This window comes from Astyanax mexicanus, chromosome 10 (genome assembly GCF_023375975.1).
Source record: "Astyanax mexicanus isolate ESR-SI-001 chromosome 10, AstMex3_surface, whole genome shotgun sequence".
In the NCBI taxonomy this organism is placed as follows: domain Eukaryota; kingdom Metazoa; phylum Chordata; class Actinopteri; order Characiformes; family Acestrorhamphidae; genus Astyanax; species Astyanax mexicanus.
This window is the reverse complement of record NC_064417.1, coordinates 6,825,466-6,852,702: the sequence shown is the minus strand read 5'-3', so window position 1 is coordinate 6,852,702 and position 27,237 is coordinate 6,825,466. Positions and strand designations below refer to the sequence as shown.

The 27,237-nt window shown below is 36.3% G+C and overlaps 1 protein-coding gene across 3 annotated transcripts in view; it reads right to left on the bottom strand.

The window, feature by feature from the left end:
- The window catches only part of zgc:101566 (transmembrane protein 263), a 105,481-nt gene that overhangs the window by 39,957 nt on the left and 38,287 nt on the right, over nucleotides 1–27,237 (bottom strand). The window contains exons 1-2 of one of the 3 annotated variants that reach the window (XM_022683860.2): nucleotides 23,401–23,584; nucleotides 22,082–22,184 (exon numbers count right to left, since the gene is read on the bottom strand). The exons of 1 other annotated variant lie outside the window; for it this stretch is intronic. In XM_022683860.2, coding sequence (XP_022539581.1) covers nucleotides 22,082–22,184; nucleotides 23,401–23,406 — 109 coding nt within the window. In that variant the 5' untranslated portion in view covers nucleotides 23,407–23,584. Of the gene's footprint in view, nucleotides 1–22,081; nucleotides 22,185–23,400; nucleotides 23,585–27,237 lie in introns of those variants that run through there. One more of the 3 variants, XM_049484388.1, reaches the window with a different exon arrangement.

The following is a 27,237-nucleotide window of genomic DNA, read 5'->3' as shown; positions in this document are numbered from 1 at the left end:
AATAGTGCTCAAAACCAGCACCTGCCTACACTCTTCAGTCACCATTAAAACCACAAGAACGTCAGCATTCCACAGTGCCCTGAAGAAGAATTTACAGCGCTGGCTCTCCTCATTAAAAGAGTGAAGAAGAAACAATCTGCCCCCACAAATGCTGCTGCATGTGCACGACTACCCCCAAGAGAGCGAAGAGCTCAGGCCATTATGGGATGGGCTAACAGGAGAGAGTGAGGGAAGGAAGACTGCACTGCGCTGGGACATATGAGGATACACATACACCAGAGACTCTCGTTCAAATGGCCTTTTTTTTCCTGTAAGGAGATTATACAAGCTCCAAATGCCAGTGTCAAGAACAGAAGCTGTATGTAATAAAGGTCTAAAAGTGTCTTTTCTGTATACTTTTGAACATGCAGTACATTCTGTCACCCACTCGGTCCTATAAATTGCCATAATGTTTTCAGAAAATGATCTAAATTAAATGCTTTACATATAGTGATATTAAAAGCCTCTTTCAGCTGCTGTGAGTAACATTGATTATCTGATTGGCATGTTTTTTATTCGATATATTGGATCAACTAAGCAGCAGGAAGTGTTCCTGAAGTTGATGTGCTGAAGCAGGAAAAAAAATCAATGCATCAGATCATGGGTTAGAGCCATTCTGATGACAGTACTATTATTATTGACAAGGTTGTTTTAATGTTATGGTTATAACATCTAAACATGACTAATCAAGTCAAAGCCAACATAAAAGATCTGGCTACAATCATCAAAGGTCAAAAGTGTGAGGCATGAGGGAAAATGTTTCACATGTTGCAACTAGAGCTGCCCCCTAAAAGGCGAAGAGACGTATCATCAGGCGGAGATCCACCAGCCAACTGAGATCCCTCAAGTCACAGTTTAGGTGGAGCGGATGTTACGTTAAGCTTTCAATAAAAATGTTTCAGAAAAAGTCTGGAGGCAACTTCTGAGGAGAATCTTTTACAAAGTTAAATGTAAATCCCACTCATCATTTCACAACATCGCATAAGGTAAACCTCTTCAAATATTCATATTAAACTGCCAAATGTGATTCCACTGACAAAAATCAGCTAGGTACAGCCCTAATTGCCACCAATCAGATATCACACAAAAAAACAGGAAATCTTGGTTGTAAATGTCAAACCATCTGTTTAAGGTCTGATGCTGAAAGACGGTGGCTTCAAAAACAGGGAAATGATCCAAAACATACCGACATTTACCATCAGACCATAATATACACTAGTGCATTTCAAAAGAGTAGAATATCATTGGAAAGTTCCTTTATTTCAGTAATTCAGTTCAAAAAGTGAAACTCATATATTATATAGATGTATTACACAAAGAGTCATCTATTTTAAGTGTTTATTTTTTTATTACAGCCTACAGCCTATGAAAACCCAAAAATCAGTGTCTCAGAAAACTAGAATATTATATAATAAGACCAGTTTGTACTTTAGACAGTGTGGGCAGTGTGCAAAGTCCTGCTGGAAAATGAAATCCACATCTCTATAAAAGTTGTCAGTAGCAGAGAGAAGCATGAAGTGCTGTAAGATTTTCTGGAAAAACTAACACTGCACTGACTTTAGACTTGATAATAAAACACAGTGGACCAACACCAGCAGATATCAGACATGTCTCTCCAAACCATCACTGATTGTAGAAACTTCACACTAGACCTCAAGCAGCTTGGACTGTGTGTCTCTCCACTCTTCCTCCAGACTCTGCTCCCTTGATTTACAAATGAAATGTAAAATTTACTGATGATCAGTGATGGTTTGGAGAGTTCTGAATATACGAGTTTCACATTTTGAACTGAATATAGTAACTTTTAAATGATATTTACACACACACATTTCAGAGTGGAAAAAAAAAATCCAAATGCTGTTTGCATGCTGTGAATTCTGTTAAAAGAAGCCGTAACTTAGTTTGGACTATGCCAGGCACTTTAAAGTAGAAAGGCTGTGATTACTATTTCTGAATTAAAAAATAAATAAACTACAAAACGTTTCATTAAGCCAAGGCCATTACGCTTGAAGATAACTATATTTACTGAGGCTGTGAGATACAGATCAGACAGAATCAACGAAAGCAGACAGGAAAGGAGGCTCCAGTGAAGTATTCGGAAGCAGCAGTAGATACACGAGTAGGCAAGTGGACATAATTAGCATGCAGAGTTTACAGTGACTTTATCTGCAGGTCATGTCTGGAGCAAAGGTTAAAGCAACAGTATAGGAGAACTGGTATGTTTTGCTCCTGGGCTTCCACTAGAGGGGTGTAACAGGGAGGTAAGATGTACTGTATAATTATCTTGTTCACGATAAAAGTATTTCCAGTAAACAAAACACAAGAGCTGCGATAACATTGTGAATAACAGCAAACATATATTGCTTTTTTATTATCCACTTGCAAAACCAAAGGGAGCTCTGTACGCTGCAGACTGTGTTCACATACCAGAACTAGGCTGGAGGTAGAGCGAGGTAGAGGTCCTAAGTGAACCTCACACCAAGTTACTTCTCATTCTGGAAAAGTAAGTGCTAAAAAAACCCATAAGGAGTTTAAACTAATTCAGCAAAAATAAAACCCATTTTTATTCATGAGCCTGATGCTGGATGACATGAAAAAAAAAAACATCTAAATATACAGTTGGATTAGTGTCTTTAAGCACTAAGCATGATATTCAAAAAAAAAAAGTATACTGTCGATACGATAAGGAAATTTATCACGATACGATAAAATATCAATATATTGCCCAGCTCTACATGAACCCCAAGCTAGATTCATATTACCCCCTGCCCGAATTTTTTTTCAGTTTCACCTTAAAATGGTAGATATAGTAGCTATTATTAGACACACAGCGAACCAACTTCATATAAGCTTATATGTGAAATTGCTTTTTTGTTTTACGGGATTAAATTGTTTTTAATACTATTAAAAATCTGTTATGTTACAGTTACAAAAATAATTTGTTCTTTAAGGTGTTAAATTGCATTTACAGTATCATATATAAAATTAATATTATTTATTACTATAACAGATTTGCTTAACAGATGAAAATGACCATAGCCTAACCTTCAACCAGTCACAAATAATCATTAAATCACTATAAAATATAGATATTTTTTTACTTGGCAGTTCCTTGAGGAAATTCTGTAAATTTAGAAATGTCACTTTGTTATTAAAAAAATGCCTGACAAATGTTTCTAACACAATTTAGGGGTGGGCGATGTGCCCCTAAGACAAGATCACAATATTTCAGGGTATTGTTTTTGACATTTTATGATATTTTTATGAGAATTTCATAGTAACATCCTGATTTATAAATGTCTAAAATAATAATAGAGTAAAAAATGAAAAAAAAAAAAAGAATAAAGTAATGTAACAAGAAAAATGCACCACAAAACTAAAGCAGTGCTTGCATATAAACCGCAAACATTTTTTATACATCATACATTTTGGCGATATTATTGTGTACAATAATTTACGACACACCAGTGATACAACTGCATACACATAAATATGTGCATGATTCTTACATACTGCTTACATATAAGTGTTTGGATCTGAAAACTTATTTATACTTAATAAAACTTTAATATTATATATATATATATATATATATATATATATATATATATATATATATATATATATATTGCAATGGTGTTATTTTTTAATTCATAAAATCTTTTAATCTTTTCATTTTTTTCCTGCCAAATATATTACTATTGCAAAAATACCCTGAAATATGGTGATATTATTTTACGTCCATATTACCCACCCGAAGTGGACACTATTATCAAGGTGACTTTTGAAGGCAGATTATCACACTGGATTTTATTTAGAAAACTATGTATCATTTTCTTTTCACTTCACCATTACTTGCTGCTTTGTCTTAGTCTAACACATCTAACAATCCCAATAAAATACATGTGGAGAGGTTTATAGAGGATGAATACTTTTTCAAGGCACTGTACAGAGAGCGAGAGGCATAGAGAAAGACACAGAGAGAGAGAGAGAGAGACACAAAGAGAGAGAGACAGAGAGAGACAGAAAGAGAGAGAGAGTCAGTGATGAAGTGTCCTAATGGTCCAGCTCTAGTGCAGATTGAGTTGCCTCTGTACTGCATGTCATTGTTCTGCTGGAACAACATGCAAACAGTTAGAGTGTGTGAGAGAGAGAGAGAGAGAGAGAGAGAGAGAGAGAGAAAAATAGGGAGAGAAAAAGAGAGAGAGAAAACAGTAATACACATACTCTCCAAATCTCCATCATTATTTAGGCATCTCTGCAACAGCAGGAACAGAGCTACTCCTCATCCTGATAAAAGCAGTAATTGGATGTGAAAAGCAGAGCTGGCGTCAAACACAGGCCGTCTGTTTCTCTTCAGCTAAATGGTGGGAATTTGAAATAACGCTGTTTTTCCTCTTTTGGGCTGACAGCATGCAAGTTTTTCATCGTTTGATCAAAGGGCCTCCGCCGTCTTCCTGCATCCGAACGCGCTCCCAGAGGACGATCCGCTATCAGACACGCGAGCACTCGGCTAAAGTGAGAATAGGCTGCGGCAAAAATAAGGCTTTAACCGTTCTGATGCGATGACAAGCGTGAGTTCTAACAGCATGTTCAGAGCTGGAGAACAGGAGCTATTCACATCAGCACTGTAATTTACTTCCTGTGAATGGCAAGTCACGATTATTCACTTCCAAAAAGAGAGAGATCTGTAATGTCCTGAACACCAAAGTGCTATCATACACATAAAATAATGTGTGTTTGTACAGCATCAGAACATAGAATTCATTACTGGACCCATATATTTTATATTAATTATCCACATGAAATTACAATATATACATATATAAACCATACAAATCGTACATATATTCCAATCAAGCATAACACTGTAATTCATTATGTCCTTCTTTCTACACCCGTTATCCATTTTTTCATATCCAGCACATAGGAGCACTTTGCGCTTCTCTTAATTTTCCCAAGAGGACACATGAAATACTGGGACTGTTTTAGACAACAGAGGACAAAACATTGACAATTGGTTAAATTTATTAGAAATTACAAATAAGCAATACAAATCTGAAGATTGCTTTAACACCAAATTATATCATTATATCCATTATTTACTTTCATATCAAAAATTGTGAACATAATAAAATGCCCAGGCTTTGACTAAAGCATGATTAACAAAAACTATAAAGCTGTGTAACAGTCTATTTTCATGCCTTCCACCTGCATTATTTAAATAGAAACAGTGCTTGTGAATACATCATTGCCTATGGGTGTGGTGGTATAAAAGTGAGGTGTACTCAGGTAAACTTTTGGGGTATTGCTATCTTGGCAACAGAAAACATAGGTGCACCACTGACTGAATACAACCTAGACAGGTGTCAAACGTCAGACGATCATTGCTATCTTGGCAGTGAATTGTCAACAGGCTTGTCAACAACAGCTTGTTAGGCACACGTGGACATGCAGCAGTGCACAAGCCCATAACGTGCCTGTTGGCAGCTATGAAATCTACATCAACAATAAAAAGAATGAGGAGAAGAAACGAGCAGGTCAGTTTAAAGACTGCTTAAAGACACACTGACACACTCTAAAGCAAGCTGTGTGATGCACAGTGGACAGCTTGCCTGAAGATTACTAAAATAGGGCCCTCTGTCTCTGACTACATCTACATCTACTTTACAACAAGGCGGAGAAACTAGGTAGGAGTGTCTAATACGAGGGGAGGACAGTGAGTCAACAGTGTTAAAAAACTCCAGCAGCACTGCTGTGTCTGATTCACTCATTGCAGTGTTGAGAATTACCCATAACCCAAATACTACCTGCCCTCTGGTGGTCCTGTGGAGAAACGCTGGATGTTTACACAGCTAAAATGGCTCCCTCAATTGCTATGGTGGTTGCTATGATGTTGTTAAGTGGTTGCTAGGCAGTTGCTACAGTGTTGCTAAGTGGTTGAAAGGTGATTGCTAAGGTGTTGCTAAGCGGTTAATAAAGTGTGGCTATGGTATCTGTGGTGGTTGCTATGTTGTTTCTAAGTGATTGCTAGGTGGTTGCTTCTATGGTGTTGCTATGGTATCTGTGTTGGTTGCTACGTTGGTGCTAAGTGGTTGCTAGGTGGTTGCAAAGGTGTTGCTAAGCAGTTGCTATGTGATTGCTAAAGTGTTGCTATGGTATGTATTGGTTGCTATGTTGTTTCTAAGTGATTGCTAGGTTGTTGCAAAGGTGTTGCTATGGTCTGTATCGGTTGCTATGTTGTTTCTAAGTGGTTGCTAAGGTTTTGCTACGGTGTCTCTGGTCGTTGTTATGCTGTTTTTAAGTAGTTGCTAGGTGGTTTCTAAAATGTGTTGCTATGGTATCCGTGGTGGTTGCTAAGTTGTTTCTAAGTGGTTGCTAGGGTGTTGCTAGGTGTTTGCTAAAGTGTTGCTATGGTATCTGTGGTGGTTGCTATTTTGTTTCTAAGTGATTGCTAGGTGGTTGCTAAAGTGTTGATATGGTAAAGGTGGTGGTTGCTATGTTGTTTCTAAGTGGTTGCTAGGGTGTTGCTCTGTGGTGGTCGTGTGGAGAACAGTGGGAAGAGGATAATAAGGTATGCAGAGAAACAGAAGGACTATACAGTCTATAATTATAGAATTACAACGTGCTCCCATTTACTCAGTGGAGCTAAAACAACAGATAATGCTTACAGGAAGAAGAAGCTGATCATAATGTGCTTTTAGATTTAAAAATCTATTTAAAAAGGTCCAGGTGTCCTCCAGGGCAGACCTGTTTTTCTGTAATGTAACTATATTTTAGTGTTGAAAAAAAGCAGCACACACACACAGACACACACACACTGATATACACAGACGTCCTTGCCACTACTACAAAACGAATGGATATCTCAGGCTAGAAGCCGGACCCCCGGGGGGGTTCAGCCTCACTCTATTCTCCAAAAGTTCCCTCGCCACATTTTGAAAGCTGGAAGCGACGGCAGATAACAAAGCGGACAGTGAGAGCGGATGATGTGTATCGGCCCTGACACACTCCAAGCCGCAGCCGTGAGTGTGTGTGGCACCTCAGTATGACTGTGCACTTTAATAGACAGGAAGCTACATGTTCTCTATGGTTTTGGGAGAAAGGAGGAGAATGACGCAGATCCCCAAGAGCCCAGAGCTTCAGCTTCTGGACGCAGTAAACTGACCACAGACAGACGCAGGTTTACAGACGTATTGTATCTGTACAAAAAGATACTGATATTACTGATACACTATGTACACTGGAGTTAATAGGAGGGGAGAGAGCACCATCTATCTACCCTCCAAGAGAGAACAATTCCAATAGTTCTATCTTAGACTCTGACTGCTGATGGCAAACCAGAATGATCCAGGGTTCAAACTCTCAATCTGTGGGCCATAGTATCAACATTTTATTTGTGTCTCCCCACTCTTCCCTTCAGACTCTGGTCCCTCTTTTTCTGAATGAAATGCAAAATTTACTGATGATCAGTGATGGTTTAATGGAGAGACATGTCATCTGCTGGTGTTGATCCACTGTGTTTTATTATTATCAAGTCTAAAGTCAGTGCAGTTTTGTTTTCCCACAAAATCTTACAGCACTTCATGCTTCCCTCTGCTACTGACAACTTTTATGGAGATGCAGATTTCATTTTCCAGCAGGACTTGGCACACTACCCACACTGCCAAAAGTACAAGTTTTTCCAATTTTTGAGACACTTATTTTTGGGTTTTCATTGGCTGTAAGCCATAATCATCAACAATAAAAGAAATAAACGCTTAAAATAGATCACTCTTCAATGATATTCTAAATTTTTGAGATGCACTAGTACTACAGGGGTATTTAATTAGAATTCAGTACAGTCCAGTTAGAGAAAATTTTGTCAGGCCAAAGTCCGGACCGTCGTCATTTTTAATTTGTGTTATGATTCAGTATTATATCCTTTATACTGAAGAAGCCTACAGTAGTTCTGTCAGTGTTTTATGTCAACAACAACTGAAAGACAAAACAAATTACAAATACTATTCAGTATATTTCAACAATATTTATTGTTTTAAATAGGCCTGTCACAGTAATTACATTATTGACTTATCATACAATAAACGGGAACACCCTCAATAATTTTGTAAACTTATCGAGTCTATTAATGTGAATCTGTATGTCAAATATGTTTCAAAAACGCTATAATTATTATATTCGATTTTATTTATATTAGATTTAGGCCTGCCTGTCATGATAATTACATCAATGAAAAATCGTACAATATATGGAGAAATGTTTTCTGAGCTTGGCTAGAATATCATAAGTTTTATTTTATTTAATATTATTAATGTTAGTATGTTTTATAAATGTAGTATTTCAATTTCTTTTTTTTGGTGCGCACCATCTGAATTAGCCTTTCTCTCTTTATTCTCCGACTGCAACTTCTCACTGTGTGCTTCGCCTGTGTGTGGCTCCGCCCTCCCGCATCTGCACAGATCTGATTGGCAGAGGAGCACGTGATCTTGGTGATCTTACAACACACGTGATTGGTCTGTGAGTTTATTGCGCTACAAAGCATGTGAACCGTAAAGACAAGAAAAGTTCCGGCGCTTTAAATGAACTCTCAGAATTAAAACTTTCTCTGTAGTTTATTGGTTTGGGTCCGCATTGGACAACGTCTGGGACTGGACCCGGGCCGCGGTCCGCCTATTAGTGACCTCTGCACTAGTACAGTCATATGAAAAAATTTGGGACAGTTCTTGTTAAGCCCAGATGCGAAAGAAGATTGATGCGCATTGATGCGAAAGAAGCCATTTCTGCAAGCACGCCACAAACAGAGGTGTGCTTTTGCATGTTTTGCATGCATGCTGTTTGTGCCGTGCTCTTTGGAGGAGGTATGTGGATTGTCCTTGACTGTTCACACCATTCTTCTTCTCTGCCTTTCTGATATTTTTCTTGGCCTGCCACTTCTGGGCTTAACAAGAACTGTCCCTGTGGTCTTCCATTTCTTTACTATGTTCCTCACAGTGGAAACTGACAGGTTAAATCTCTGAGACAACTTTTTGTATCCTTCCCCTGAACAACTATGTTGAACAATCTTTGTTTTTAGATCATTTGAGAGTTGTTTTGATGAGCCCATGATGCCTCTCTTCAGAGGAGATTCAAATAGGAGAACAACTTGCAATTGGCCACCTTAAATACCTTTTCTCCTGATAGGATACACCTGGATATGAAGTTCAAAGCTCAATGAGGTTACCAAACCAATTTTGTGCTTCAGTAAGTCAGTAAAAAGTAGTTAAGAGTATTCAAATCAATAAAATGATAAGGGTGCCCATACTTTTGCACCGGTCAAATTTTGGTTTAATGCATATTGCACATTTTCTGTTAGTCCAATAAACCTCATTTCAATCCTGAAATATTACTGTGTCCATCAGTTATTAGATATATCAAACTGAAATGGCTGTTGCAAACACCCAAATATTTAGAACTAAAAATTATTGAGATTAATAGGGGTGCCCAAACTTTTTCATGTGACTGTATATTGAATCAGATCCCCTGTACTGCAATATGTATTGCATCTCTTGCTTCCCTGCTCCAGGAGTGCTGTAGCATGGCTGAACATGAGCTCTGAGGAGAATCGTTTTGTTGTACTTTGCAGGCCAGAGTTTTGTTCGTCTACTTTTACAAGAAGCAGAAAGTTGCTTTGAAATCCATAACAACAGCACTGCCTGCAGTGCAACTGAAGAAAATCTGAAAAGCAGACACTTAGTTGTCGATAAAAATGTTAACAGTAGCACAGCGTGTGCTCGGCCCGCCACTGCAGCCCCTCACACCCCTCCCACCCCACCCTCCCGGTAATCCATCACCGGCTGCAGCGCTCTGATCAGTGCATATGCCAATGGGCCGTCCCGTCTGGGGCCTGATGAACAAAAAGAAGAAAAAAAAAAAAAAAACAGCCGGCGCTGAAACACAGGTGGACACTGCACTACTGGCAACTTCGTCCATCTGACAGCCCATCCATCATACTTTCACACAACATCACACTCCTGCACACACACGCACACGTACACACACACACAGCCGTGTGCACTCGATCTGTCACAATGATGGAACATCTCACACGGCCCCCAGCAAACAGGACAGCGGCAGAAAAAAAGTCAATAAAGATTCATTTTGTCCTATTAATAACTCCTGACTGATTCTACTGACTTCCAAAGTACCCTTCAGCTGCTACACTAAGAGGGGGGAAGAAAGTTTATCACCATAATAAGTGCTTTATACCTGTTAAAGGACAAGCTATATATATCACTATATATTTATTCTATGCATTTATTGCATTTTTCTGACTCTTTTATGTCAGCGCTCTTACATGCAGGCCTGTCACGATCATTACTTTATTGATTTATTGTACAATATATGGACATGACCTCAATAATTTATGCTGCCGTGTTGCAGTGTGTCTCCATAGGAAGAACAGCTCATTAATGTGAATGAGCCAATAGGTTAATAGCTTAATTGTATTTATTATTGATTTATTTATTTAGGATATTTTAATGTTTTTTTACACTCCGATCCAACTATCTTCTTTCAATCCAAATATTCTGAACAATTTAAAAGTAATTGTATGCATTGTTAAAGTGTAGCATTGCATTATTATATATGACCTCCATTACAAGATGATTACTTACAAATTATTTAAAAATTCACCTGCAGTTTTGGATTTGGGATTTTCAGTCAAATAAAATATTTAGAATCATATAGTTCAACTTTGGGGAAAACAAAAAAAAGAAAAAACGCACCTAAAAATCTCTGGGAATGTGTTCAGTAGTCTCTAACAGACTTGATTGCATTGTTTCTGATACTGTACTTAATTGCTGTTACCTACAAACTTGGGCTTGTGTGCATGTTTATGTACAGTATGTTTAAGCTATATTTGTATTTTAGCTCTGCAAACCAAACAGCTTTAAATTCAGACGCATCTTGACTGATTCAGTGTCACGACAAGGAAAGTAAATCAGCTTGACTTTGCACCAAACCATCATGTGAAAAAAAATGATAGACATATTATGATGTTGCAATCCATCATAGGTCACTTTGACTAACTGGGGCAAAACATCTGTCTAATGACTCTGGGAGTAGCGTCTTATTGGCCTCTTCATCTGTGTCTGCAGCTAATGATGAGCGATGAACTTGGTGCGCAAAGTGAGTTCGGTGTAGGAAAGGTAGAGCTGCATGCTAGCGTAGATTTCTGAGGTTGAATCTGAACAGGGACATCTACAGAAACTGAAATGAACTGTGCGATTATCAGCCAATCAATGTGCAGTAACCTTAGGATTTTTCACACCTGGAAGTTCAGACCAAGGTTCATGTTTTTGTTAAATTGTGTATATATTGGTCTAGTTAGTTTTGGTTTCACACTGCAGTTTACTTTACTACATCCTGTCGTCATCAGCTACATGGGTGAAGTCTCTCTATACTTTAATTTACTGTTAGGGTACATAAATTAATTCCAGTCCAGCAGACTTGCAGAAGTGCTGCCACTATGATCAAGAGATCGCCTGTTCGAATCCTGTTCATGTAGCTTGCCACTGGCTACCGGAGCCCTGAGAGAGCACAATTAACCTTGCTCTCTCTGGGTGGGTAGATGGCGCTCTTTCCCCTCATCACTTCAAAGGGTGATGTCGCTCAGCAATGCTGCATTAGCAGCAGTTTGAAAAGAGGCGGAGTCTGACTTTACATGTATCGGAGGAGTCATGTGCTAATCTTGGGGCATCCCTAGTGATTGGGGGCAGCCTAATGAGAGGGTTGGGTAATTGGCCGTGTAAATTGGGGAGAAAATGGGAAAAAATGTAAATAAAATGCTACAAAAAATTATAAGAGTGACTCAACTTCCTGTAATTGGTCTAAAAGTCCGAACCATCTAGGAAAGTGCTTTCACACTGCATATGAACCGAACCGGATCATGGTTCAGCTGATCCGGACTGAGGACACCTCTTTTGCTCGGACCAAACTCTGTTTTTTTTTTTTTTAGTCGGCCCTGGTTTATGGCCCCTTTCACATCTTCTACTTTGGTTCAAACAACGTAGGTGTGAAAGCAACCTTAGGCATGCTAATTAATTCCGCAATTCCTCTTTTCACTCAATCAGTCTGTGTATTTCTTACAGATGTCTCCTGAAGATCATAAAAATGTATTTATAGCTCCAAGGTCTGAGCACTGTAGCCATACAGGATCCACAGAAAGTGAAAAGACAGGATGTATGAGATGCTGCTTCTACAGATCCACTCAGTTATCTCCTCTTCCGGGTGAATAAACAGACATGCGAATAAAGCCCACAAGTCTTCAGAAGAGCATCGTCAGAGGCTGTGATAAACGGAGGGTCTCACTTGCTGTAAATGCCGCACCTGCTCACTTTCTCTCTGAAGAAGTGTAACTTCATTCACAGCAAATGAAAAACAGTGCCATTGGAACATTTTCAGGAATGAAGAAAAGAACAGGTGCAAACTTGTTCAAGACACTCACACACACACACACACACACACACTCACACACACAGATTAAGCAGAGTATTTCCAGCATCTCATCTTGAGTCTAGGCTTTTGGTCACCTCTGGCTTCTGCTTTATGCTATTTGTGAACATGAGGACCAAATCTGAGCCAAGGAAAGTCAAGGGAACTTCTTTAAAGCCCTACTTGGATGGGATTAGTTTTATCTGAGGAGGTGAAATAATGCAATTTTACAAAAATTACAAAATATCTGACCCTATTGCACTGGAAAATAAATTTAAAATCACTGAGAAACTCTGATAAGAATGACATTGTCTTGTGATCCTAAGTAATAGCGAATAGGGCTTACTCTGAGAAACCCACATAAAACACATTGGAATCTTGGAATTGGAAAATTATCTATTTGAAACATTATTTAGTATGAAAGAATTAGTAAATGTACTCTAAACTTATGAATGTTGGGAATATCGATAATGTTTTATGATCTCTTCGATCTCTAATAAGCATGTGTGACCACTCAGCTGCATTGCCTAGTTAGGGTAAACAAAATTAAATACAAATTTTACATTACATTTCAAACACTGCACAAGACTTAACTGTATGAGTTTTACCCTTAAATACACTGCTTTAAATTCATGCTCTTTTTACTTACAACAGAAGATAATAAAAATAAATAATACATATTATTTCTGTCTTCGCGATCATATCTGATATAAAGCTATATATATATATAAATATATATAAACATTGGGGATGATCCGAATATTTGTCAAATAAAAAAAAAAATCAGACAAAAATGATGAACCAACAATTCTGTGATAATTATAATCAAGATCATATATATTTTATTTCATATAAATTTCTTAACCCTGTATTATTGGGAGGGAGACAGTGTAGTGTAGTGTAGTGTAGTGTGGTTTAGGAATGGCAGATAAGATTTAGACTATTTTTTTAGACTAGATTTAGAATTTTTCAGTATTATAATAGTATAATAGTAGGTTTGATACTAGAATATTTTAACATGTTAAGGAGTTGCTGAGCCACTGAGTTTAAATGATAGCTTCAATGGAGGACATAAACACTACTCTAGCTACATATAATGTTTGTTTTTTTTATTTTTGGAATGTGCGCATTCACTGTGCGCATGCGCAATAGTTACATCCAGGACAATTAAGGCAATTAAATCATCCATTATGATCCAACAAGATCCAACAAAAGGGAAGCTGTGTATAAAAAGGAATGTAATGAATACATGGAATAACTAAAATGTCAAATAATGCATTTTATCAAAATCCAAGAAATGTGCACTTTTATTTACCGTAAACTATATTTAAATTGATTATATACTCAAATATGTGCACAAAAATGGCCATAAAGGCCATTATGTATGTATCTTATCTCTGTAATGCTCCACAATTCTGCTAGCATGTAGCCTATAGCTCCTGTGGCTACATCTCTCCCCGCTGTTTATGCGGCTGACCACAGCTCCCCACCTGTGGTGAGGGGATTGATTCTGGAGGGCGAGAACAGACACAGCCACAGCCACAACCACAGACAGTCACAGTCTCTCTCTCTTTCTCTCTCTCTCTCTCTCTCTCTCTCTCTCTCTCTCTCTCTCTCTCACACACACACACACACACACCATCAGAGGGCAAAGCTCCAACAGCCTCTCTCCCACAGCGTTCAGATACAGGCCTACTCTCCCCACTGTGCTGCTCATCCACTGCACAATATAGGCAATATGGGCAGAACGCTACTCTGTAGCATATTTACAGCATGATAATGTGGTGATATAATAAAATGTGCTGGTGTGTCAGTAATGTAAGAGGGTTTAGGTCTGTCCTGCATAACTCAGCATAACTCATTAAAGCACCCAAACCCTATAAATCTATAGCTGTGATTGGTCAAGATGTACACAACATACAATAAATTAATGATTGAATGAGCGAAGTTTCACTTTACAATCCAATTTTTAACACATAACCTTTCATACACAGCACTCATCCACATACCGGTGAGAAGCGGCAGCCAATAGCACACAGCATACTGACAAACGGAAACAACCGTCCCCCTGGAGGACTGCATCGAGCACTACAGCATTTTACCCAGGACAGAGTGCCAATATATATCTGGGCACTCTGATTCTTAGTCATACATACATTCACACACTCATACACATCAGATCATTTTAGAGAAGTACATTTTTCTAGGTAATTTTAGAGTATCCAATTGACTTGATCTCCATGTTTTTTTTTTGTACTGTGGGTGGGAAACCCATGCAGACACAGTAAAAACATGGAAACTCCACACAGATAGGGACTTGAACCCAAGACCCCAGTGCTATGAGGCCAATGTGCTAACTACTAAGCCACTGTACCGCCCAATAAGAACTCCTATATATATATCTATATATATATATATATATATATATATATATATATATATATATATATATATATATATATATATATCTATATATATATATATATATATATATATATATATATATATATATATATATATATATATATATATAGAGGTCTTATAGATGCTCAACTTTCGTTTAACTGACATTCAACTGAATATACATTAAACGCATCTAAACTCTCAGCTGAACAAAAATGATTTTCAATGGAATCGAACCCTCCACCTAACTCTAATACTAACCTTTACCTGACCCTATTATTATTAGCCTGAAACTTACAGTAAATCTAACCCTAAACCTAATTCTAAAGGTTTAGGTTAGGGTGTAGGGGTAGGGTTATGTATAATGAAAATAAATACATTAAACTAAGAATGCAGTTACTTTTAATGGACATTTAGTTGAATGTTAGTTGAACATCTACTCTATTTCTCTACCAAAAATGGGCCATCCAAACAAAATGTTACCGAAAAGTCAACTTTTTTGTTTTAAACAACAGTTTTGTTTATTTACTTACATTCTCATTTAATTATTATAATAATACTTTTTTTTTTATATATATATTTTAATAATGAAAATTTCACTGCTTTTTAAAGAGGTCTAAAAGCTACCATTATATTAATAGTGTAATGACAATTATTTCTGGGACTCTTTTTGTCCTTTAGATTAAAAAAAAGCTAAATACTCTGCAATTAAGATATACTGCATATCATCGCTGTCCAATGAAAAGCATGTCTCTCCACAACAGCAACTTTTTAGAAAAGAAATAAAATCATCCTAACCTGGACAACGTAAGTCAATGTAAATCAAGTTTATTTCAGGTAATTTTGGAGATTTTCTATTGGTCCATTCATTAAGAATTTTTGACGCATTGTAAGAGACAGTTTGTGTGTTCAAATTATGTAGTAAACTAAAACCAACAAAGATGGAGATACTTGTTTTTCAATGGATAGCAATATAAATACAATATATAAATTAAATTTGTTCTATAACTGACCTACATTGAGACTCATTCCAAAAGCAGAATTATATCATGAAATCTGAAATAGGACATTCCCATCTTTAGATCAAAGTGTTTCTGATGTCTGCAATCATGACCCATCAGCTCAGTCAGCTTGTGTATTAACATGTCATTGCTGTAAATGTGTGTGTACTTGTTTTTGTAAAAGGCCAGTCTGAGGTAGGTCCAGCAGTTCTGCACCGACATGCTTTGTGGTGAATTCTGTACAGAACACTTGCCTATATCTAAAAAGCTGCAGCATCATTTGAAGCATGCCATCATTACATAACAGCCGTGTGATATCAACTGAGGCCCTAACCCAATTTGAAATTTCCATTAATTTGCTGTTATGCAATAAATATGCTACATTATTTACTTTATATTTCTCCAAAAATGCCTGAAGTCTAAAATTGGGCCGAGCTAATGCAGCAGTGCGCAGTACAGGAGCACAGTGTGCTTATAGCCAGCAAGCAAAAAAACAAAAACACCACACACAGCACAGCGCTAATTTCAGACCTGCAATAAAAACGGGAGCTAAAGAGCCAGAGGGCTCAGACAATGGTATTACACAATCACCTGCACTGCACTGCTCTACTGAAGTACTAACAGAGAACTCTATACCACACAGCACACAGTAAACCCTCTGCTTACATAGCATCACTATAATGCAGAACTGAAAACTGATGTATCTGGAGTTTAAAAGGTGTAAATGGGAAGAAAAAATCTTAATTTTCACTGCTCAAAAGAGTCATTCTGAAACATTCCTATTGGTCCATTTATCATATTTTTTTTTTCGTATAGAACATTAACAACATACACATGCCGCATTCACATTATGTCAAACGGAAACAAGGAATAACAATGTTTGTTTAACAGGAGCTATATATAGTAAAACTGTATATGATAAAGAAGAATCATTTAAAAGTTCAAAGGTTCTTTATGGATCAGTATATATAGAACCTGCTACTCTGGTTCGGACCAAATGATTTTCCTTTATAAAACAGTGGTTGTTTGGATCAGCAATTTCAGATATATATATCACATATGCACCATCCTAATTTTGTTTCATCATAATGTATTATTGCACACATTTTCGAAATCCTATAAACTTAATCTTTTCCTACAAAGTCTCGATAAATATGTAAAATGGCTGTGGCCTCACAAAATATCATGTGGGGCAATCGCGATTTATCTTAAAATTGATTTATTAGCATTTTATTGAGTGAATTGTAATTTAACATGTTTATAAAATCACTTTCTAATCTGGACTTATTTTTAGCTAATTACATTAAACAAACAATTTAAGTGCTATTCTAATCACCTTTCTTGCTGGACAGCTACCTCAGCAGTGCTATTAAAATTAATTTTAGTCATAAGTACAACTTAAGCCAGACAGTTGGGAAAAGATAGTAAACCCATATCAAGTTATGATAAATGGTAATAAACAATTTATTTAAATTTATTTCTACTAGTAAACAGTGAAAATGAACTTAAACCTGCCATTTGTCGGCTGGTTGTCAGCTGTTCACCAGTGGACAAAGGAGACAAAGCAGTCTGTTGATGCTGTTGAACAAATCTTAATGCTAGTAAAAGCGGTAAAATATGACGTAAAATGAAAGAGCCATTGTTTCAACAAGTTTTTCTGCCTTTTTAACTTTTCTACAATTTTCATTAGAATACGTTCGATTGCTAAATAATTGGAGCATTCCTGATCACAATTGTTCAATGTATTGATATTTTCTTACACCCCTTGTACTAGTTTGATTCAAATAAGATCTCAAATGACAAGTTACTATAACATTAACAAGGAATTCCAGAAAGCCCACCAGTGTGAGATCTCCATTATCAATAATAAATAAAAACAGGATTAATCCAGCCTTCTTAGAACGAAAGGCACCAGGCCTCTGAAGAACAGTTCTCCTGCGCTTTAGGAGAGAGCTAAAAAAAATAACTGGGTTTCTTTGTAGAGCCCGAGGAGAGAGGGATCAAACGGAAAAAGAACAGGCCGTCTATTCTGCTATTCCAGTTCATGTGTTATCTTGACAGGACCGGGTGTAGAACGTGAAAGTTCAGGCACACAGCAGTCGAGACCGAGCCTCATCTTAAACAGGTTAAAGAGATGTTCTCATATTCGCCCATTAAGAGCTGATCCCTGAGGTCCCCTCACAGACAAACTTGTCATTTTTCTGATATTAAATCCTCTGAATCAGATGCCGTGCTCCTGTTTGAAATCAGATGTGATGTCTGATCTAATTTAATCAGCCCATCAGACACAGTCTCGGCCTAGAACTTCTCTCTCTCTCTACTCAAGAACAGGATCAGCATGGCTGCTTTCTGATGTTCTACTGCTCAGGCAGTTACTGCCATCTTGTGCACCAAACTGGCACTACATACTATCTTTATTCAGATTTAAAGAGTTCATATTATGCATTGTCTTGCATTTTATTAATTCACTGACATCTGCTTATGAAATCATGTGGTTTGAAAAGCCAGTAAACTATAAATCATTTTGTAATCTCTTTTTATCCAGAAGAATAAAACAGAATAAAACAGACTTTTTTTGTTTTATGCTTTTGCAGAGAAATTCACAGCAAATTTAAAAAGTGCACATTTGAGGGTCGATAAGGTCGATAGTGTTCAAATCAGAAAGCAGCCAATCAGAAGCTTTTCTGCTTTGTACAGTACCAGTCAAAATATTGGATACACTTTTTCATTCAGTGTTTTTTTGTTTCCTACATTGTAAACTAACACTGAAATCATCCAGACTGTGAAAGAACGCATTAAGAATCATGTAATAATTTAAAAGTTACTCTGTAAAGCATTTAGGTGCTCTTATCTTTCTGAGGCTAGTAACTCTGATGAATCTATTCTGTGCAACACTGGTAAATCTTGTTCTACCTTTCCTGGGGTGGTCCTGATGAGAGCCAGTTTCATCATAACGTTTTTCAACATTTTTGCATTTGAGAATACTTTCAAAGTTCTTGATATTTTTTGGGGATTGACTGAACATTACTCAAATAGGGCTATTCACTGTATATCAACTCTACCTCTTTACAACTTTACAGCTGATGCTCTCAAACACATTAAGAGAAGCAAGACATTCAAGTAATTAACTCCTGACAAGTTCAGCACAGCTGTTAACTAAGCCAAAATGTGCAAAGCTGCAATCTAAGCAAGAGGTGCTGCTTTGAAAAATCTTAAATATTCTTTGCTAAATCATTTCATATATTTTCTTTAATCTACACTGCAGAAAAAATAAAAAATAAAATAATGAAAAAACACTGAATCTAAGGTGTGTCTAAACTTTGGACTAGTACTGTATATTAGACATTGCAGGGCTGCTCGTGCCAGGACACTGATACCATTCATTAGAAAATCCTGTTGCATTCCCACTTATGAATACTACTTCTTTCATTTAATAGAAAACAAATGTTAGGGACTGCTTCTTTAAGATTTTTTTTTATTATTTCTATTGAGGTTGCAACCATGTCCTCCTGTGACCAACCATGTTTCTGTTTTAAGCACAGAGCAGTTGCAATATGTGCCTTCTAATTTTGTGTGATCAGAGAGACATTACCCGCAATAACTTAATGCAGTTTTAATAAAAAAAAACCTTTATACTATTTTTCTATTTTTTGTTTGTTTGTTTTATTTTTAGTTTTAAAGCACAATAATTTCCATCTAGTAGTGGAGTAAAATATTGATATGGCAATATACCATATTGTTTTAGTTCTTAATCAATAGTATCATGATGTAAATTTAGGGCCATTTTACCCACAGTACCTTCACAGAAAAGCTATTATTATTTGGACGGGGGAATATTTGATTCTCTGCACTGCAGTGACACTGATAAACATGGTGGTGGTGTATGGGGTGTTAGTGTGTGTTGTGCTGGTACTTAAGTAGAGTAGTGAAGTAGTTCTATTTCATAATCATACATCTCTGCTAATAGAGTGAACAGTGAATGGAGACAGTGTTTAAAAACTCCAGCAGCACTGCTGTGTCTGATCCACTCGTACCAACACAACTCACCAATGTTACCTGTCTAATAGCACTTTACTTCAGCGCATTCTGCCATGCTGGATCTCCTGGCTCACCATGTGGGCGTGTCTATAATATTTTTGAATTAAATGAGGCAACAAAGGTACGTAATAAATGCAGTAAATATTCTGCAGTTTTCAGCATCTCTTCTGTGCTGGGCCTGTTTTGTGTGTGTGAGGCTTGTATGTGTGTGAAGTCGCAGCCTACTCTTCCCCGATTGGCTGGACGCAGCATGGCAGCCAGATTCATTTGCATGAAGTTGAGCTCTGCAGAAATTTTTCACCAGATGGCTATGAGCTCACTAGTTTGTCTCTTAATGGAAGTGTTTCCCAATGGAAGTTCCTCTAAAGTGACAACAATGGGTGGAATAGATGCTGGCTTAATCTGCATTGAATTAACTCAGTAACTGATTCCTGGGCAACATTTATTACTTTATGATTTATGATGATTTGGTTTGACCTGATGAAATGAATATAGGCTTGTTCATAATCAATAATTATGGTTATGTGTCACATTGCCCTGGTCAGATTCAAACCACACGTGACCTACTGAGTCTGGGATCAGTAAAATGTATTAATAGAAATGATGAGCACAAAGGGATGTCTGTTGTGGGGTAAAATTAGTCTGCATCACTAGTTTTATTGATTTTAACTAAATCCATAAGATCTGTTGCCTGGTGCCCACAAGCAGTTTAAAACATCTCTAGATATTCAGGTTAAGATATGTTGTTTGTTTTTACAGGTTAAAGTACAGAATTCTGTAGTATACTACAATGTTCACTATTCAGTACTAGTCAAAATATTTGGACACACCTTAAATTCAGTGTTTTCCTCATTATTTAATTTAATATTTTTTCTGTATTGTAGATTAATACTAACATCATCCAAACTATGAAGAAAAAGCATATGGAATTATTTAGTAAACAAAATGTTAAACAAACCAGAACATGTTTTGTATTTTAGATTCTTCAAAGTAGCACCTCTTGTTTAGATGACAGTTTTTCACACCTTGGCTGGATTTTCTCAGGCAGCTTTATGAGGTAGAGTCACCTGGAATTCAGGCTTTCAGTTAACAGCTGTGCTGAACTCGTCAAGAGTTAAATACTTGAATTTCTTGCCTTCTAATGTGTTTGAGAGCATCAGTTGTAAAGTTGTGAAGTTGGTATACAGTGAATAGCTCCATTTGAGTAACATTCTAATCCATATTATGGCAAGAACTACTCAACTAAATAAATAAAAATATTTTTTTATTAATTTACTTTCAGTCAATCTGAAAAAAAATCAAGAACTTTGTGCGTATCCTTTGAAAGTGCAGTCACAAAGACCAATGTTATGATGAAACTGGCACCCATCAGGACCTCCCCAGTAAAGGAAGAGCAAGAGTTCCCTCTGTTGCACAGGATAAGTTCATCAGAGTTACCAGCCTCAGAAACTATAAGTTAACAGCTCAGAGTGTTTTGGTTTGTTTAACACTTTTAATTTACTATATGTATTATTCGTTCAGTTACAATGTAGAAAAAAACATTAAATGGGATGTGTCCAAACATTTGACTAGTACTATATAAAATATGTAGGGGGCTGCCACTATAAGATTGATGCTCGCTGGTCCGAACCCCGTTCATGCATGCTGTCATTAGCTGACGGAGCCCCGAGAGGGCACAATTGTTCTCTCCCCCAGGTGGGTAGATGGCACCCTTTCCCCACATCATTCCAAAGAGTGATGTGGATCAGCACAAGGCGTCTGTGAGCTGATGTATCAGAACCGAGTTGCTGCGCTTTCCTCCAAATGCGCTGTAATGCTACTTGGCAATGCTGCATCAGCAGCAGTTAGAAAAGAGGCGGAGTCTGACTCACCATGTGAATAGTAATAGAGAGAGTCCTAAGGGGTGGGTTGGGTAATTGGCCTTGTAAATTGGGCAATTACAAGGACAATAAATGTACCAAAGAAAAAGTGTACACGTAGCGAATGAAGGGAAATCAGATAGAGGTAGAATTCGCCACAACACCTTTCACAACTACCTGTTTTTCTTTTGTAGTTCCAACTAACCAACTTTTTTGTTGTGAATGCCATAGAGTTGTAAATTCTATATTTAAAAAAAAAAAAAAACACACCTTCAGGTGGTTCTTCACGCAGATAAGGTGGAAGTTCTTCGCCATTAGGGTCGACTGGTGATGGAGTACCCTCCTCTATAACTTCAGTCTCATCACTGGGGCCCTGAAATATAACATATGAATCAGTCCATGTTTATTGTTTACACCAAATCAGCCTTTTCAATCTGGACTGCATCTTTCAGCTGATTCCTTCCAGATGTCAGTGTGGTGAAGAATAATTAACTCCTAGTTCTCTGTATTCAGATCCTCTTCACCAGTTTTTGCTCAAAAACCCTCCTAAAGGTTCTTAAGTTATTCTTAAGGAAGTTAAACAAACATTTTACCATCTATATGATCATTAATAAGTGCATCACATTTTTATAGTCTGATTTGTATATGATCAACTAGCTGGCTGTCAGGCTAAACATACTGTCCATTAGTTTGGTCTAGCTGGTCAGCAAAACAATAAAACTCAGATAACAATATAGTAACATTCAGCAATGTAACATTTAAAAAATGTGTAGCATAACAATGCTTTGCATCACAATGTTCTTAAATAACCAAGTGAAAAACATATTTTTCCTGAAACATAACAGTGTACTTTTTCTGTTTATTCTACTTCAACAAAATATGCTACTGTAACAGTCAGAGAACGTACACAACTACATAATATTAACTTGTTTTCTCTGCATTATTTGAGGTCTGAAAGCTCTGCGTCTTTTTTGTTGTTTTCAGCCATTTCTCATTTTTTTGCAAATAAATGCTCTAAATGACAATATTTTTATTTGAAATTCAGGATAAATGTTGTTTGTAGTTTATGAAATAAAACAAAAAAGTTTATTTTAATCAACCATATACATATAAACAACAAAATCAGAGAAACTGATGCAGAAACTGAAGTGCTCTCTTATTATTGTTTTTTCAGAGCTGTATACTAGTAACCCTAGCAGAAACTACAGCTAGAGAAAGCTGAATATTTATTATCTATTAAACTGGTGTATCAGACAGTCAGACTGCTGTCCCTGTAGGAAACAGCTCTGCCCCCCTCTGAAGATTATCTCATTGTGTCAACACGGTAATACGATCTCCTTAACCTCCTCCAGCGTTCAGAATAATAACAATTATTATTATACACATATATTTACAGACAGTCTGAAATAAAAACACACTGAGACTGAGAGCAGTGGAACTGTAGCTCTGTCTGCCCTCAGAGAAACCCTGTAGAGAGAGAGAGGAGGTACTGAAGCAGCAGCAGAGCCTCAAAACCCCCCGAACAAAAACAAACCCAGAGCCCAGAGCGCAGAGCGCAGAGCCCGGGCAGCAGCAGCCGCAGAACTCGCCTTCATCTCCGCCGCAGCCCGCAGATCTTCCCCGCGTCCGGATCTCAGCAGCGCCTCTAAACCCGCAGCACGCGCAGCACGGCCGCGGCTCCGGACATGCAAAACTCCTGTTTATTAAAACCTGAATCTGAAGACCCTGCTGTGTTTTGCAGCTGAATCTGAGAGGAAGTGACGTTTGTAATGTTTACGGATTTTCTGTGCAGGTCTGAGAGGGGGTGCGGGCTGTCTGTCGGTAGGTGGTGCCAATGTTCACGATTTGGTTTTGACCCAAAATCAAGTGTCTGTTTTTGATCATTTTAAACAGCATTTTTCTGTTCCCAACATGCAGTCAGGCCTTTTTATTTATTTACAGCGGTTCTAAATGGAATCAGATTTCATAAAAACTTCAAAATCAATGTATTTTAAAGTAATAATATATTATTATTATTATTATTATTATTATTATTATTATTATTGTTGTTGTTGTTGTTGTTGTTGTTGTTGTTGTTATTATTATTATAAATCTAAGTTTTTCTTCTAATAGTAACTTATCTTCTAGTATAACTTAAGTAATACTAGCTCATATCTAGACATTTTAATGCAATATTAGTGCAATATTAGTCTACTTTTATTTATTTGATTATTTATTTTATTTATAATAATAATAACAACAAAATAATACTAATTATTGTTATTATTATTATTATTATTATTATTATTATTATTATTATTATTATTATTATTATTATTATTATTATTATTTCTGTTATTATTATTATTATTATTATTATTATTGTTATTATTATTATTATTATTATAAACCTAAGTTTTTCTTCTAATAGTAACTTTTCATCTAGTATGTCTATATGTCTAGCTCATATCTAGACATTTTAATGCAATATTAGTGCAATATTAGTCTACTTTTATTTATTTGATTATTTATTTTATTTATAATAATAATAACAACAAAATAATACTAATTATTGTTATTATTATTATTATTATTATTATTATTATTATTATTATTATTATTATTATTATTGTTATTATTATTATTATCAATATTATTATTATTATTATTATTATTGTTATTGTTATTATTACTATTATTATTATTATTATTATTATTATTATTATTATTTCTGTTATTATTATTATAAACCTAGGTTTTCTTCTAATAGTAACTTTTCATCTAGTATAACTTAAGTTATACTAGCTCATATCTAGACATTTTAATGAAATATTAGTGCAATATTAGTCTACTTTTATTTATTTGATTATTTATTTTATTCATAATAATAATAACAACAAAATAATACTAATTATCGTTATTATTATTATTATTATTATTATTATTATTATTATTACTATTATTATTATTATTAGTAGTAGTAGTAGTAGTAGTAGTAGTAGTATAATGGCGATCAAACAAGCTTTCTTGTTTGTAGTTTTTTAAAACGAAGGAACAGTTACAATTCTACAGAGATAAAAAATAGTAAAATGTTAAAAACAATACAAAAGCAATTTTAGTGTGCTTTACATTATTAAATTTATATTTTCGAATGAACAGAATCAGGATCACAGGTGTGTCAGGGGAGTTTTTTGCCAATGGGGACAACGGGTCAACACATATACAGTATAATTTTTATCTCAATAGGTTAACACATTCACACAACCCAGAGAGATAGAGTTATATGTTGATGATGGTAAAATAGTGGCAAAAACTACCAAATAGTTTTTTTTTGTTTTGAGAAAGCTATTTTGCCTCACATCACTCTGCATGTACCGTATCCCTCTATCTTGAGAAGATTTTGAAAATAACTAGGTGGATTTTTGTTTACTAAAGTACAAAGAGTGCAAATATACCCTAATGTTTAACTCTGTCTCTATAAAGTACAATAGTATATAGTACAAATCCCACCCAAAGCTAAGGTACTAAAAACATGAGAGAATCACAACGATGTTACAAACCCAGTGTCAGTTTTGTACCATTTGTTCTTGTAAAATGAGCTGCAAGATAAGTAAGAGCAGCTCTCATATAATATAGTAGTAGTCTGACTGTGAATCAGAATGATTTGATCATGGGTTTCATGTACTGTAGGTCTCATATATGGATGTCAGTGATGGGCTCCATCAGGGTCAGTGATTATGAGGACTATGAGGAGTGAAACATGGGCCTCATCTGGGTTGTACACTGTACATGGGCCCTTGATGGGCAATTCTGCTATTCCAGCTAAGCCATCGATTCCCAATGAAAACATCCTCATCGCTGACCAAAAGTGAAACTGTACAAATGTACCTGTCTCTTTCTGACAAGTGGAATCTGAGTAAATACTGTGTCTTTCTCATACCCTTCTCTCTGCTGCAGTGCAGGATTATGGCCTGGTGTTAGAAGGTGGATTAGAGCAGGAATAATGACGAAGGCAGAGAGGTCTTTGGAAAAGCCTCAGAACTAAAGACAGGCATGCAGAATTGTCAAATCCTCAAAGCCCTGTTAATCTACATAGAAAAGAAAACAAGCAAAAAAGAAATGATTTCGAATTTGAAATTTGCATTGATTCAAGTTTGATAAATATAAGGACAAACTGCAAATACACTCTTTTTGTGCTCTGCAGTATTTGCAGACATATTTAGACTATTATTAGACTAAAAATAATTTGCCTTTAAAACCATTAGAGAAACCTTGTGGAATATTATTTACCACAAGTGTTAATAAGTAACACCAGCATTAACGTTGGGTATACACTGTAAACACTTAGAAAGAAACACACACTGGTGAGCTAATCACTAATCTCAAAGGGACTGGTAGGCCAAGGAAGACCTCCACTGTAGATGGCAGAAGACTCTTAACTAATGTTTTAAAAAATCCTCAATTATTTGTCTGACAGATCAGAAACAACCTTTAGGAGGCATTTGTGTTTTGTCAGAGATAACTAAGTGTATATAGAAGACCACATGGTCAGAAATACAGAAGCTGCAATGCATAATGCAAACCACTAAACAGGTTTGCCAGATTACAGTTTTAAAAAAAGTACCTACTAGAGCCTGAAGAAAGTAATATCTTTCAGGCAAATGAGATCAGGACAAACAACAAGTATGTATTGCCCACAATCCACAACATATCACTTCATCTGTGAGACATGGTGGTGGGAGTGTCATGGCATGGGTATGTACAGCTGCCACGGATACTGCCACAGTTATCTTCAAGGATGATAGTCATGACAGGCAAGAGATATGCATCAAAGATAAACATGATAAACTGCTTTAATGTAACCATCATTGCTATATCTGAAACATTATGGTGTTTTTTAAGTTGGGGGGGGGGGGCGTGTAAAAAGGGTGTTATATTTAAATATGGAGAAACATTTGATTGATTCATTATTTTATTTTATTTTTGTTTCCTAAAGTTTCCTAATAGTTTCCTAAATTTCCTTCGGGATCAAGAAAGTACCTGTCAATCAATCAATCAATCAATCAATCAATCAATCAATCAATCAATCAATCAGTCTGTCTATCTATCTATCTATCTATCTATCTATCTATCTATATTTTCAACAACAAAAAAGTTGTCGTTGGTTTGATATTATAATTACTATTTTTGCATATTTTTTTACACTCTAATTTAAAAACACAAAAACAGCCCATAAGCCCCAGTTCATAGACATAAACATAAACATTAAATGTGAAAAACTGTTGATCAATACTGTTGATTGAACAATGATCCTTTTTATCACATGTTTATTAGTGTCTTGAATGTGTGTTGCAGTCATGTGGTGAGTAAAAATAAGCAGCAGACAGACCAACAGGTCTTTTCCTTAGTGCAGGGGTCAGTCGGGATTAATCATCCCTGTCTTAGTG